Source organism: Lepeophtheirus salmonis, chromosome 13, assembly GCF_016086655.4.
Source record: "Lepeophtheirus salmonis chromosome 13, UVic_Lsal_1.4, whole genome shotgun sequence".
Taxonomy (NCBI): domain Eukaryota; kingdom Metazoa; phylum Arthropoda; class Copepoda; order Siphonostomatoida; family Caligidae; genus Lepeophtheirus; species Lepeophtheirus salmonis.
The window spans coordinates 45,844,899-45,858,574 of NC_052143.2; the positions used below are offsets into that span (position 1 = coordinate 45,844,899).

Sequence of the window (13,676 nt, forward strand, 5' to 3'; positions counted from 1 at the left end):
AACTTATTATGTTAAAAAAAAAAATAAAGAATCAGACATTTAGGTATTCAGAATATTTGCCTGTTTTTTATTGTTGCTGTTTTTTTATAGAAAAGGAAAGTCATTCAAATGATCCCATATGTATGAATAGAATATTAAGTTATTGTTATTAAAAAATTCTTTATTTCAACTAAGATTAATTTATATTTTTATTTAAATAGAAACATTCTAAAGTCGACTATTTGAATTAGTAATTTTTTTTATGGGACTTATAAAAAAAAGTAAATGAGAATAGTCCCTCTCTATTTTTCTGTTTCATTGTGGATTGTCGTCTATTTTATCATAATTGTGATTTATTGTAGGTTCTAAAAATAGATTTTGATGGTGTTAAAAAAGTATTTCACATAAAAAAATGTTAACTAATTATACCGTTATTCTATTGGATTTATAAATACGATATACCTAGATAGTCGTTTAAAAAGTCTTGGCAAAGTCACAACTGACGTATATCAAGATTATGTTTACTTAGTAGTATCTCTTGGAAGAACACACACAAATTTTCAACCCGAACGGTCTGTTTTTTTTTTCTCTTTGGCATTCGTTTGAATAGAGGAATCGGCCAAAAAGATTATCAAAAAGATTATCACGACTTTCTTTTGGATTCCTAAGGAATAATACTCATGGACTATCTGGAAAAAGCTAAAATTATTAAGGTGCAGATAATTCATCGTCATTGACCGTTTCAAAACCGATTTGCAAGAAAAACACCCACAATTGGGATGCAAAAAGTTATTGCCCATCACAACAATGGACCAGCTTTCACCTCAGCAGTTGTGGTGACAAAATTAATGGAAATAAGGTTCCAACTCGAGATGCCCACAGCATTAGTAATTTCATGCACCTTCTCTTTTCTTTCATCCATCACTATATCATGGATTTTATTCATGATTTCTGGAGATTTAACCTCAACAAGGCATCACTGGTGCCCATATATATACACACCGAAAATTATGAAACTACTTCCCCATAATGTTTATCATACTTCTTGTTAGTATCTTGAGGTATTTTGACTTTCATAAAGTAATTTTTAATCAACACACGAAATTATTTTTCGTCCTTTTTTTTGAAACTTTTTCTCCATTTTCACTCCCTCGATTCAAACGAATACCAAAAAAGAAAGAAATAACCCGATGTTTCCGAAAGTTAAACATAACCTCGGATTGTGCCAGTTGTGCCATATCTGAGACTGCACACAGAATTTTCAAATGATCCCTGCATTTATGTTAATCGTAAGTAGTTTTTTTGGAAAAACAATATTTTTATTATGATGTGGTTAGTTTTTGTTATGTTTACCGGAGTCAATTGCAATATAGAGATCGCTTTTAAGTCCAATTTGTAAAAACAAATCAGACTGCTATAATTTCTAAATTAATTTAATCAATAATATGTTAAAAGTTGACATGGCTAAGTCAAAACAACGGTGCCTAATTGTGATAAAAGTGTGATAACTGTCCCAGATCTCCTTCTACATTTATATTTAATGTCTATGACGTACCACTACATATTAAAATAGAAATACGTCAATAATGATTTGAGAATTAGAGTGGAAGGAACCTCGTTTCCCCTTTGGATTATTTCACTTGCAGTACCTCTAATATCTAAAGAATTGTATAAATAGAGTACGTGGTATCGGATAGAGATGGGTAAAATTTTGGATTTGTGAATTACTTTGAACTCTAATCATTCAGCAATGGGCCTAAAAAAATCGTTTTTAATATTTATAAAGATATTGTTTCGTAATGAAATATAATTTTAAATGCTTGTAAAAGTGTGTTTGGGATTTTTTTAATTAGGACATGATTCATTAAAAAAAATTTAGTTAGATTAATTTAAAAAAAAAAAAAAAAAAAATTGTATGTATTACTTTCGCTTGTGTTCTCAGGTCATAACCCTTAGTTTATCTTTGATGTAGAATAATTCGTAGAATATTCCTTCAATTAATGTGGAAATCAATTAACATTCTCTTAATTTGATTACTAAACCTCTAATGCGCATTTCAAGTATGTAGATATTAGTTTAACTCCCTGCACTCGTTCAAAACTAATTTTCAAGGCAAGGGGCACTCATAGTATGTTGTATGTGTTTATTAGTCACCCTATGTTATATTGTACATTATCAAATAGTAATTATATTAGAAATACATCTCCGTGGATATTGAGAGTATTTGACACAATTATCTTAATGAAATGACTAAAACTACATGTACAAATGTGACATAACCCTGAATAACTATTATAAATCTCAAAGATACATACCTTGGAATAAATATTCAAATACAGCAGACACAGAGCCCCAAACGGAAGCACATGCAAAGTAGGTATTGACATCATTTTCCTTGGACACATCGATCAATTGATTCCACATGAAGACGACAAGACATATTTGAAAAATGCTAGAGATAACTTTAAAAAATATGTTTTGAATAAAAGGTAAAAGGGGAAAAAAATCCAGATTTTTCTTACAAATCACAAGGCTTTTGGAAAAGTATTTGAGTATATTCTTGAGGAGCCAGGCGTTGAAGGCAAGAGACGCTCCAAAAATTATAGCAGCGATACACGTATTGGATACTCCAAATTTAGTAAGAACAAGTTCCTATGAAATAAATTAATTTCCATGTACATTTCCTACAGATATTTATGTCTTTATATGTCAAGATGAAAAATAAAAATGACAAGCCCGGATATTTCCTAAAGGGATTTTTTTCAGTATTAAATTAAAAATATTGGGTTTTGCCGCACTTTTTTCATAAAATACTAAGCATTTCTTTTCTATAAAGGGGAATTTCATATTATATTCAATAGATCGGAAGTTCTTGTTCCAAGATACAAATATTTGAAGAAGGAAAATACTTTTATCCACATTTATAGTAAACATATTTATTGGATTGATGTTATAAAAGAATTTATCTGTTAAAAGTAAGGTTGAAGGAAGATTTAAAAATATTTCCTTCCTTTTTTCTGCTGTTATAGTTGGGACATTTATTTAATTAATAGTATTGAAAATACATTCTAAGTTATATAACTTTACTTACTTTTAAGAATGACTCTGCAAATACAACTCTTTGAATCCCTGTGGCACTAGCTAAGGACACAAGCTTCATGTACCTCCAACCACAAATATTTGTTCTTCCAAGAGGACTGAATCTATGGCTAGACACCTTGGATATGGAAGATAGCCTATAATCAACAGTAGTAGAGCAAATTGGACTCATCAGAGTCAGATACATAATTAAAGCTCCAAAAAAAGAAATAATGAAAAGAAATGTAAATATGATGGAAAGCTCTAGGGACGAGAGATGCATAGGAATAGGCGTCTGCCACCACATAGTATCATGATGTGTAGAGTTTTCAACAAGAGATGATAGTTGTGACTCTGACATGTGATGCAGTTGAAGTGAGAGCCATACCAGAGCACCAGAGAGTCCTGAGCCAATTCCATAAGCTCCTGTGATAAGGACGGAGAGGTGTTGGTAGGATTTGGAATATTTGAGTTCGTGAGTTGAGGTAAATATCCAGCTTCCAAGGAGCGAATAAGTTGGAAGCAAATTGATGAGGTTTGGGCAGAAATGGATGGCAACGAATGGGAGGAGACAGAGTCCTCCAGTGGTGGGAGAGAATAGTCCGGGAGGAAGAGGTGATAAATGTAGGCTATAAGAGAGCATGGATGCTCCAAAGAAGGAAGAAGAGAGAAGGAATGAGCTGGTAGTGGAGTCAATAAAAAGTATGGACGGTCCAAGGAGATCAAAGCAGGAGGTTGAAAGTGTAATTAAGGCCAAACCACAAAGAAGAGACCATTGTTTGGAAGGAGGTGTTGGGGGTGGATCCATAAAGAAGAGCTTAGGGGGAATGGGGAAATCCTCGAGTTGGGAGAAGTGAGATATACGCTGTAAGCTTGGGTAGGAGTAACGACGTTGCTGTCCAGGAAAGGAACTTTGAGACACCCAAATCTGTTTAAAAATAATAATAAAAATTATTATCAATTATATAACATTTGTTTCTCTTGTTTTAAAACATTTAAATGACAGACACGACAAAAAAATAAATATTAAAGAAACTTGTGGGTGGCAAGTCCTTGGTATTTTTTTTAAGCACAGCTATGCCAACATTTTATCACTTATGCTTAAAACAGTTAGAACTATATATATAAAGATTAGCTGCTGATCCATATCAAAATATTTTATTCCCTCTTCAATGCAAACAATTTATATTTTTAATAACTCAATACAAGAATACAGTTTTTATAATCCAGATATGATTAAAAGAACACGCAATAAAAATGTGTACCTTATAAAAAGTCTTTGACTCTTATTTTTGATAAATTGCCAGTCAATGGTGATCAAATTCAACTTTAAAAAAATAAGATCATGTCGAATTATTGCCACTATACTACATATTTAGAAAAATTTAATTTCCCTTGACATTTTTAATATTTGAGTTTTTTTCGAAAGAATTTACCTTATTTTTTGTCCTATTTTTAAATAAAAGATTAGATTCCCGGGGGCTTTTTATTTTACTCTTTTAAGCGGAAAAAAAATTAGTCGCAAGGCAATTAAGGCTATTCTACCAGTCATTATTGTATAATGTATAGGAATGCTCTATTGCATACACATAATTTGAATATTTCATATAAATTTCAAAAAATATAATTTAACAAATTTATTAGCTTTTTTGATAAATATTATTAAATAAGTGCAACATATTTTTGCATAATCATATAAGCATAGATTTTACTATAGAGTAGAATATAGGTTTGAAGATGATACATGTACTGAATGATACCAGTTTAAAAAACACTTTTATTTGAAATACTAGAAAGAATTTCTGAATCAAATGAATTTTTTTTCTAAGTGTTTTAGTTGAAAAAAGGGTTTTTTGATTCTTCTTTTTTTTTTTTTTTTCGTTCTTCTTCGACCATCTTTATTTTGAATGATGAAGTTTTTCTTTGCTTTGTTTTTCCTAAGTATTATTTTTACATACTATTGTACTACTTATTTACTAAAAAGTGTAATAAATAATTTATATTTATGTGTATTAATAAAATTATAAACTAAAAATACTTTTTTCCACTTCTTTCAAATTACTTTTGAAGATGCTTTAACGTATCAGTAAGTATTTTAAGAAATTTTAACGGTTAAAAAAATAAATATATAAATCTTATTTTAAATTAACTGCTTTTGAGAATAAATGGCATATTTGATACAATTAATGAAGGTCTAACGACATGCCAACGGAAAACTTGAACAAAAAGATTTTAAAATTTTGGGAACATTGCACTTTATCGAAATTCTACTTTTTTTTTGTTTTTTAGTTTAATATTTCTACCATACATTTTAATTAGACTGTTTTTAAAAACTATCTCGTGAATATAGATTCTACGTTTAAAAATCTGATAATTTCTGCAAAGCTGAAATTCTATGAGTATGAACTATCTATGGATCAACAAACAAAAGTATAATGAGTTAATCATATAAAACCTTGTCATACATCTATTACTAATTTTAAAAATATTTACTTCCATATCAATTCAAAAAATATAAATATACATTTTCAATGCATAGGTGGAGAACCGTATAATAGTAAAAAGTATTTTTCAGAGAAGTGATTATATCAATACCCAATATCTTTATAATTACAAAAAAATATTCATAATACAAAACACAAAACAATTACTCACGCAAAAGACTATAAAAGTTTATATGGAATTTTTGTTTCTCTGCCAAATTCCCAAAAATATATAAATTTACACCTCTTCTAAAGCTAAAAGCTTAGCATACCACACAACAATGATTTTGAGAGCTTCAAAGAAGAAAAATCAAAAATAAAGATAAAAATTACCTAAGGACAATGGAAAATAAATAGCGTTATGAGCAAAATAATTATTTGTTAACGGAAGAACTATTACATTCCTCTAACAACTTTGATGTATAATTTTATTATAAGGATGATTTATGTAAGGTTGGAGACTTTTTGAGTCCTTTTTTCATATATTTTTTGTTGACTTATGGTAATCCTGCTTTCTTCTTTCCACAATAGTGTCCCAAAAGTTTTGAGACTCTGTACATTGGTATCAAACTATAAATCTATATTGAAGATAGAATATAAGACCCTGGGGGTTTATACAGCAATAAGAGAATAAAATTAAGTTTAAAGCAAACAAAGTCAAATTTAAATGGGATTTTCTTTGTACTTTGCACTACACGTTATATTCGGCCATGCATTTATATATTAAATTTGTAGCTTCGAATTATTTAATAGAGAACAAACAAATTTGAATAATTATTGATACAGATTGGATTATTTTCCGTTTGGAAATATTTCTTATACTATCGATAAAAACTGCTTAGAACTTTTCCTTGCATATTTTCTTTTTTTAATGTCAATACTCTAAATTAAACCTGCTTCCTTATAACAAAATAACAGTTTCAAAATATTTCCGGTAATAATTTTTTTTTTTTTTGGTTTTCTTCCCTAGTTTTAATAAGAATGAGGACGTAGTTTTTCATTGAGGAATTCATTTACAGTATCTAAGATTATCATTTCAATATTAAGGACTATTACATTTTATACATATATTTAGTGATATATAAATGTACAATAACAATATTATCTAGGATTTATGTATATATATATAAAACTCTTCATTTCCGTTCTCCCTCTAGCATTGCAAATCCTTTATGTTAACAAATATTATCAATATATTATATTTTTTATTCTTATTTACAATGGGACTACAGATAGAGATAGAGATTGAAATATGTACATTTTTTACAAAATTGGAAAAAAAAGAGATCAGGGTTGCATTGAATTAATTCATTTTTGCTCTTGGATTTGTTTTTAATAAAAAAATGGACTCAAAAAGTTAATATCATTATTTAGTTGGAATACAATTTGGTGATCCTTAAAAATGTGATAGTGAATTTATGAAAAACCATTGATGTATATATATAAGCCATTGTAATGTAAATGTTCTCTTAATATTGTTAGATACTGGTTTAATTAAAAAAAATCAATAAAAAGAATTGGTGAAGAGTTGTCATTATGTAGATGAAAATTATTTTGGGGACTTTAATTTACATCACTATTGTTTCATTCTAAATTCACAAATCTGCTGTGTAAGGTCAAACCAGGATTATAGATCACATTTTGAACTACCTATATGTAAGCTGAATTATTTATAATATATGCCCCACCGGTATGTAAAAATCAAATAAACCAAAAATCAACATAGTAACCCTGTCAATTTGAACTATATTTGTGAGGAGAGTATCTTAAGCTTTTTAAGCGTTTTTTTAGATAACCGATGAGTAACTAACTAAGGATAAATCAAACTCCGTTGTAGTAATTATACAATAGGCATGTGGGTTGTACTCAAAGGAAAAACTAATATATTGAACATTGAGTATGAAATTAAAGGAGAGTCTGATTCAACTTGGGTTACACTTAGGGATTTAATATCTTAATCATTTTTTTTTCCGTCGAAGTTTGAATCTCAAGACGCTATTGAATTTTATAACACTTTTATTATTCTTGTAGTCCTATAAACGACATCAGATACACCATTTTTGGCATTTATGCTTTTGTGTCTTTTTTGATGTCTTTTTGTGTCTCATATTCCGGCTCTTAAAAGTATCAAAAAACATCTTGGTGGGTGATTGGACACTTTATTAGAGTTTTAAAAATTTACATAGACATGAATAGTAAACCAGATCTTGAATGGAGATCAAATGTGTTTATAATATATATTTTTTGACTATGCTTAGCTCTGACCTATCAAATAGTTATTTAGTGTCTATCCCTCAAACTTGGACAACTGTACAAATTATATGAGATGGGATCTTGTCTTTGATACTACATCAACATTTGATAATGTGAGACAAAAAGAAAGCAAAAGGTATTTTTTTAAGAGTATAGGAAATCTTTGGAACTTTGAAAAAGAAGCTATAAATAGTAATATAATTATATTCATAACCTGAATCCCTCTACAAAATCTCTATTAAATAATGGAAAATATCGGGTTCCCCTTAAAAAATCTACAAGACAACATTTACATCCTTGGCCCTGACATTTTAAGATGAGGATTTCGCCTTCATTTGCTGATGTATCGAACAAGATATAACAAAATTTCTAAAGTAACATAATAGGAAATTCTATATGTGGAGTTGTTGAAACAAATAAATTTACATCTCAATTCCAGATTTCGACAGTCTGAATTGTTTGTTTTAATGATATATATTAAAATCCCTATAAATATTTTGAATATTTTTGTTGAGTACCCATTGGTTTCTCTAAATGTATAAGGGGAGAAATAGGCAGTAAAGGCAACAATTTTGTTTGGCTTGCCTACAATGCAAAGACGAAAAAGTTTTGAAAATCAGGTGATACATTAGCTCTTTTGAGCCCCAATGCTCTTCTTGGCAAAAAATTTGGAATGTGGAAACTCATTTCTAAGAGAAAACTTATGAGCAAAAGTTTTTCCTTTGTATAGATACGATCCATTTTCTTTGAAAATGCCAAGGATGATTCCTGGGATCATGCTATTGATATTGTTATATATAAATTGTCAGAATCAACTAGATATATGACTAGTTTAAAAAAAAAAAATGGGACGTATGAACACTTTCCCCGAGGGAGATCAATTGATTGATTATTTTATTTTGAATAACTAAGTGAATGATTGTTTGATTTGACTGTGGGAATGTTTAATTGTCTTTAGGTCTAATTTTCAACTAAAATGCTTATTTATGTTAATAGAAGGCAAGTCCTACTAGCCATTTCATTCTATTTTATTTTATTTTTTGTAAATATCTGTACATATACCTACATTTATGATATGAATAAAGATTAAAAATAAATTATAGAGGCAGAAATTACTTTTATGTAAATCCTCAATTATATTCCGAGTCCAACATAGACTCCTGGAAAAAAACTTTCACAAATACTCCTTGTCTTTCATGTGCCCACGTAGTAGTTATTACAGCATACTTATATCTTCCGTCTTCAAGAATTAAATAATAAAGACAAGAGGTTAGAAAATAAATTGAACAACTGGAAAAAACTACTTCTGCTTTTTAGGAAATATCTTATATACGTTTATATTTATATTTTCTTTAAATCTTATTATTTATATATGGTGATTTCAAAAAAATTAAAAGTACACATTTTCAAATGATTAGATAAAAAAGTTCAAATAGGTCAACGTTTCAATTTACATTTATTGTGGACTAACCAAATTTTGTATAAATACATTTATAGTTCTAAATAATGTGTATGAAAAAGTTTCATCCAAATATTTTTTCGAGCCAATAACTAAACTGTAAGAAGAGTTATACTTTTTTGACATATTTGTGCTATGGATAACTTGATAGTTCTATAGAAGATAGGAAATATTCATTGTCGTGAAAATAGTGGAGAAATATTTTATTTCTAAATTTCAGTCTTATATTATTTAACTTTTCCTTAAAAAATATACACTTAATCATTGATATACTCATCCTAAGAAAGTTTATACCGTAGGTGATGTTTTTAATTTATCTATTTTTTGATTATTTCTTTCCATAGATTGATTCTAGAAAAAACAATTTATCTGATAAGGATAAAGGAATTTAATTAGAGTTTAATGCTTTATTTAACTACATTGGGAATCAATCCAAAAGCAGGTATGGCTTACAATTTTGTCCTAACGTCATATCGAAATTGGAGACACTGTAAGTGGAAGGTTGAAATTCAATGATCATAACCTTTATTGATAAGGCTATCATAGAATGTATATTGTAGAAGAAAAACTGTGATCCCATACAAGATGAGTACAAGGCAATGATAAGCGGTCCCCTCTACCTCTGGGCTTATCTCTTAGTTCATGGATCGAATCAATGTTCCGCTCTCTCACTGATACTCCTTGATGAGTGACGAACTCGCAACTCTTCTTTAAAATACAACCTTCCATTCACTTTTTTATTTTTTTTAAATATTCTTTATTTGGTATATATATTATATATAAATAAACCGGAGCAATTGCGTATAAAATTACATAAATAAACATTATAGTTTATACTTGATGCTCCGGGGTAGAATTTCAAGCAAATATCAATCTTTAAAAAAACAACAGTATACATGCAAATTAAAAATTATGATAAATATTTGATCCAAATTTTTAAAACTCTTTTGAAAATATTTCGATGATTCCGTGAAGTTGATGGAAGGTACTTTATTTCTTCCACTGCAAAATTCCATGACTCACATTCGGATTTAGAAATTTTCATTATGAGAGAGACATAGCGGGCTGAAGCTGCCAAGATGATACCTCTCAACTCATCCTTCCAAATAGGCTGATAGTTAGTTAGTCGGCTGGCGATGAGGGCTTTACAATTAAGAATTGCAAAGTCCAGAGCCCTTGTTACCTCAGAAGTTCCACTCTTCTTGTTTGAAATTCCAAAAATACCTTTAGCATAGTTTTCTTCCCCATTCGTCAGCCCTTTTAGATTTAAAGATACAAAATATTTTAGGATATAAATGGTAGGGCAGTCCACAAATGCATGAAGTGTGTTATTATATATTTTTCCCACAGTCCTTGTAGGGCCTAGTACATTTAATACAATCTGTGGAGATTTGTAATTGCACGGTAAACTTTTTATCATCATTTATTCCCCTCAGAGAAGACACCATTTTTCTTTTCCAACCCATAGGGAAGCTCAAACGCTTACTATGCAGCTCCCAGAGTCCATTCACAGCTACATCACAATTTAGGTGGACTATCTTAACGTGCCACGGGCATGGCATGGAATACTTCTTCTCCATTCTACTGCTGAATTTCTTGAAATATCCACAAAAATTTTGGTGTAAAGTTTCGTTACAATAGGAGATAGTTGGGCTACTTCACCACCTATATGGGATTTAGGTATTTTCATGGCTTCGCTATAATTCTTATAAAACAAACAATCAAGCCATTTGTCTTCTTCTAAAATAGCTTTTTCAGCTCGTTACGGACTTGATGTAGCCTTATATAAAGTTAAAGGTATTACCAAATTGTTATAAAAGTCAATTCTTTTTTGACGGTTGAATCTTTTCCAAAAATTAATTCTTTTGTTGACGGAGGTCCGAATTTCGTTCCAGTTATATTCATGAATACCACTGCTATTCCATTTGATACCCAAAATTGCCAACATTCTTCTAACTTTGCAACTTCCGACTTTAAGATCCTCTTCAGGCTTCCAAGAGCCCAAAGGTAAAATAGAAGTCTTATTTTTATTCACAGCCAATCCTGTTTTTTCTTGAATCTTCCAAAAATAATGAAGTAAGACTTTTATTCTGGCAAATAGCTGAGACTCAGAATTCGCCTCTACGGTTAAAGTTACATCATTTGCTTACAAATCAATAATATGCTGAGATCCCTCAAAGCTAATCTCAAGGCCTCTGTACCTTTTTGTAACAACGAGTTCTTCGATTGCAGCTATCAAAAGAAGTGGAGCCGAGAGGCATCCCTGACGACAGCTCTTTTCTAAGATGATTGGCTTGCTTTCTAGTTCATCCAATGAGATCGTTGAAGTGCCCTTATGTAGCAGGACACGAACAGGGGTAAAAAAACGTTTCGGAAGTAATTTTTTTACAGATCTAAGAATTTGCCTAAGTGAAAAAAAGTCGAAAGCTTGCAGAAGTCTATTGTAATTAATGCTCCAAACATCTTCCTACTTTTCCACTGTGTCAATTGAAGCTTGAATATTGCGTGAAACATCGGAAATTTTCCTATTCGTTAAAAATCATTTTTGTTCAATGCCGATTTTTTGTTGAGAATTGATTGCATCTGTTGAGCCAATACTCCAGAGATAATCTTATATGATTAATTGAGAAGCGTAGTTGGTCTCGAAAGGCTATAGTTTGTCCCATCTCCTTTTTCCGGTTGTCCAAACTTTTCCATAGAACTTCAAATTTGTTAAAAGATACGGAACGACTTCATCGCTAAAATTTGAATAGACTTTACCCGAGACTCCATCTGGACCACAGGCTTTATCATCCGTATAATACTTCCCTCTAAAGTTAGATATAATATCTTTTGAGAAGATATAATTCGCTTGAACAGTGGAAATTACATCTCTTTACGGAAAGTGGCCTCTTTTTGTGCCAACAATGTTTTGGAAATTGGAATGAAAGTAGTCTAACACATCTACAGATTTAGTTATAACTTTTCCTATATGAATTATTTTTTTAACACAGGGGGCAGAAAATCTGTATTTCTTAAAAAAATTTCTTAAGTCTTTTGTACGGAGACCCTTCCAACTCAACTTTTTCTTTTATTTCGGCCTCAGCAATTTCTGTAGTTCTAAAGAAATCCAGAGAAACCGCAAAATACGTGCGTGCAAAAATTGATCCATTATTGAGAACATTGTCTCCTTGACTGGCGTATAACCTTGTTTCTTTCCTATTTTCCAAAAAAAACCGTGAAGTTGTGGAATGAACTATTTTTATGAGCTTTTGAGTTGCTTGGTTGGATGAAAAGTGTCATTAAAACCTCCAAATTATTCTTTTTTTTAATTTCGTTTTGTATTTATTGTCTTCAATCAACCATTTTGTATACTTAATTGAGAAATTAAGTATAAGTTTTGTGTAATTGCAAGCAGATTAATTTATGATCAGAGGAAGGGTCAGGTTTATAAAATGTTGTATTTTTTACCATATGAGTCAAAGTAGGAGAAATCAAAGCCAAGTCAATTCTCGAAAACTGATTCCCTCTCCTCCAAGAAATACCCTCTTCGGGACTGAATTGTTTGTTTAGTCAACAAGATTGAACTTAAGAATTATATTTTGTAGAGCAGTAAGGTTTGGATAGTGTGAATTAAATTTATGGAGATCAACATTTAAATCTCCAATTAGCAGGAACGGAGTTGAATCCTTTATTTGGTTATTAAAAATTGCTTGAAAAAGGGAAGTATACCCTTCATTCGGCCCATAGGCATTTATAAGACTGAAAATCATCCCATTTAAAGAAATTCGAATTTTATGCTAATCGCTTTTGTAGGAGAAATCTTTAACGCAGGAAACATTTTTGATTTTCTTTGAAATAAGAGTCAAGACTCCTCTATTAGATCCATTTCCACTAAAGAAACAATGAAATATTTTAGGTAAGCGTATGGGACAATTATTACAGCAAGAAGAAGAGATCTCTGATTTAGTATCCTGAAGACAAATGATGTCAGGATCCAATGCCATCAAGTGATTCATTACTACATGTCTCGATCTTCTATCTTTACCCCATCTTCTATTTAAATAAATTATTGTAGTATTGCCCATATTCAATTTTTGTTCCTTGGAAATTTTATTTGGAAATAAGTCCACAATTTGAATTAATTTAAATTTTTAAACGTAAAAAATAAATAAAAGGATAACAGGAGTGATCCACCAACTATCAAAAAACACCAGACTCAGAGCTTTCTGACTGTTTCTGCTCTCTTAAATGGGAAAGATCTGTGTAAGGTTTACTTCTTTTTCCTACAGAGGAAGCACGAGTACGACTTTCCAGAATTGTATGGACGTCCGATTAGGCTTGGATTGCTTTTTTGGCTTTCTACTTTCTCCATCATTCGTCTTATCATTTTCTAAAAGAGAACATTCGTTTTCCTTATCCGAATAATGATATGCACTTGTTCT

The 13,676-nt window shown here is 30.3% G+C and overlaps 1 protein-coding gene across 1 annotated transcript in view; it reads right to left on the reverse strand.

The window, feature by feature from the left end:
- Window positions 1–13,676, reverse strand: part of LOC121128095 (uncharacterized) — an 81,718-nt gene that overhangs the window by 32,912 nt on the left and 35,130 nt on the right. Inside the window, exons 2-4 of the mRNA XM_040723663.2 lie at window positions 3,071–3,985; window positions 2,502–2,631; window positions 2,295–2,441 (exon numbers count right to left, since the gene is read on the reverse strand). Of these exons, the coding sequence (XP_040579597.1) occupies window positions 2,295–2,441; window positions 2,502–2,631; window positions 3,071–3,985 (1,192 nt within the window). The remainder of the gene's footprint in view (window positions 1–2,294; window positions 2,442–2,501; window positions 2,632–3,070; window positions 3,986–13,676) is intronic.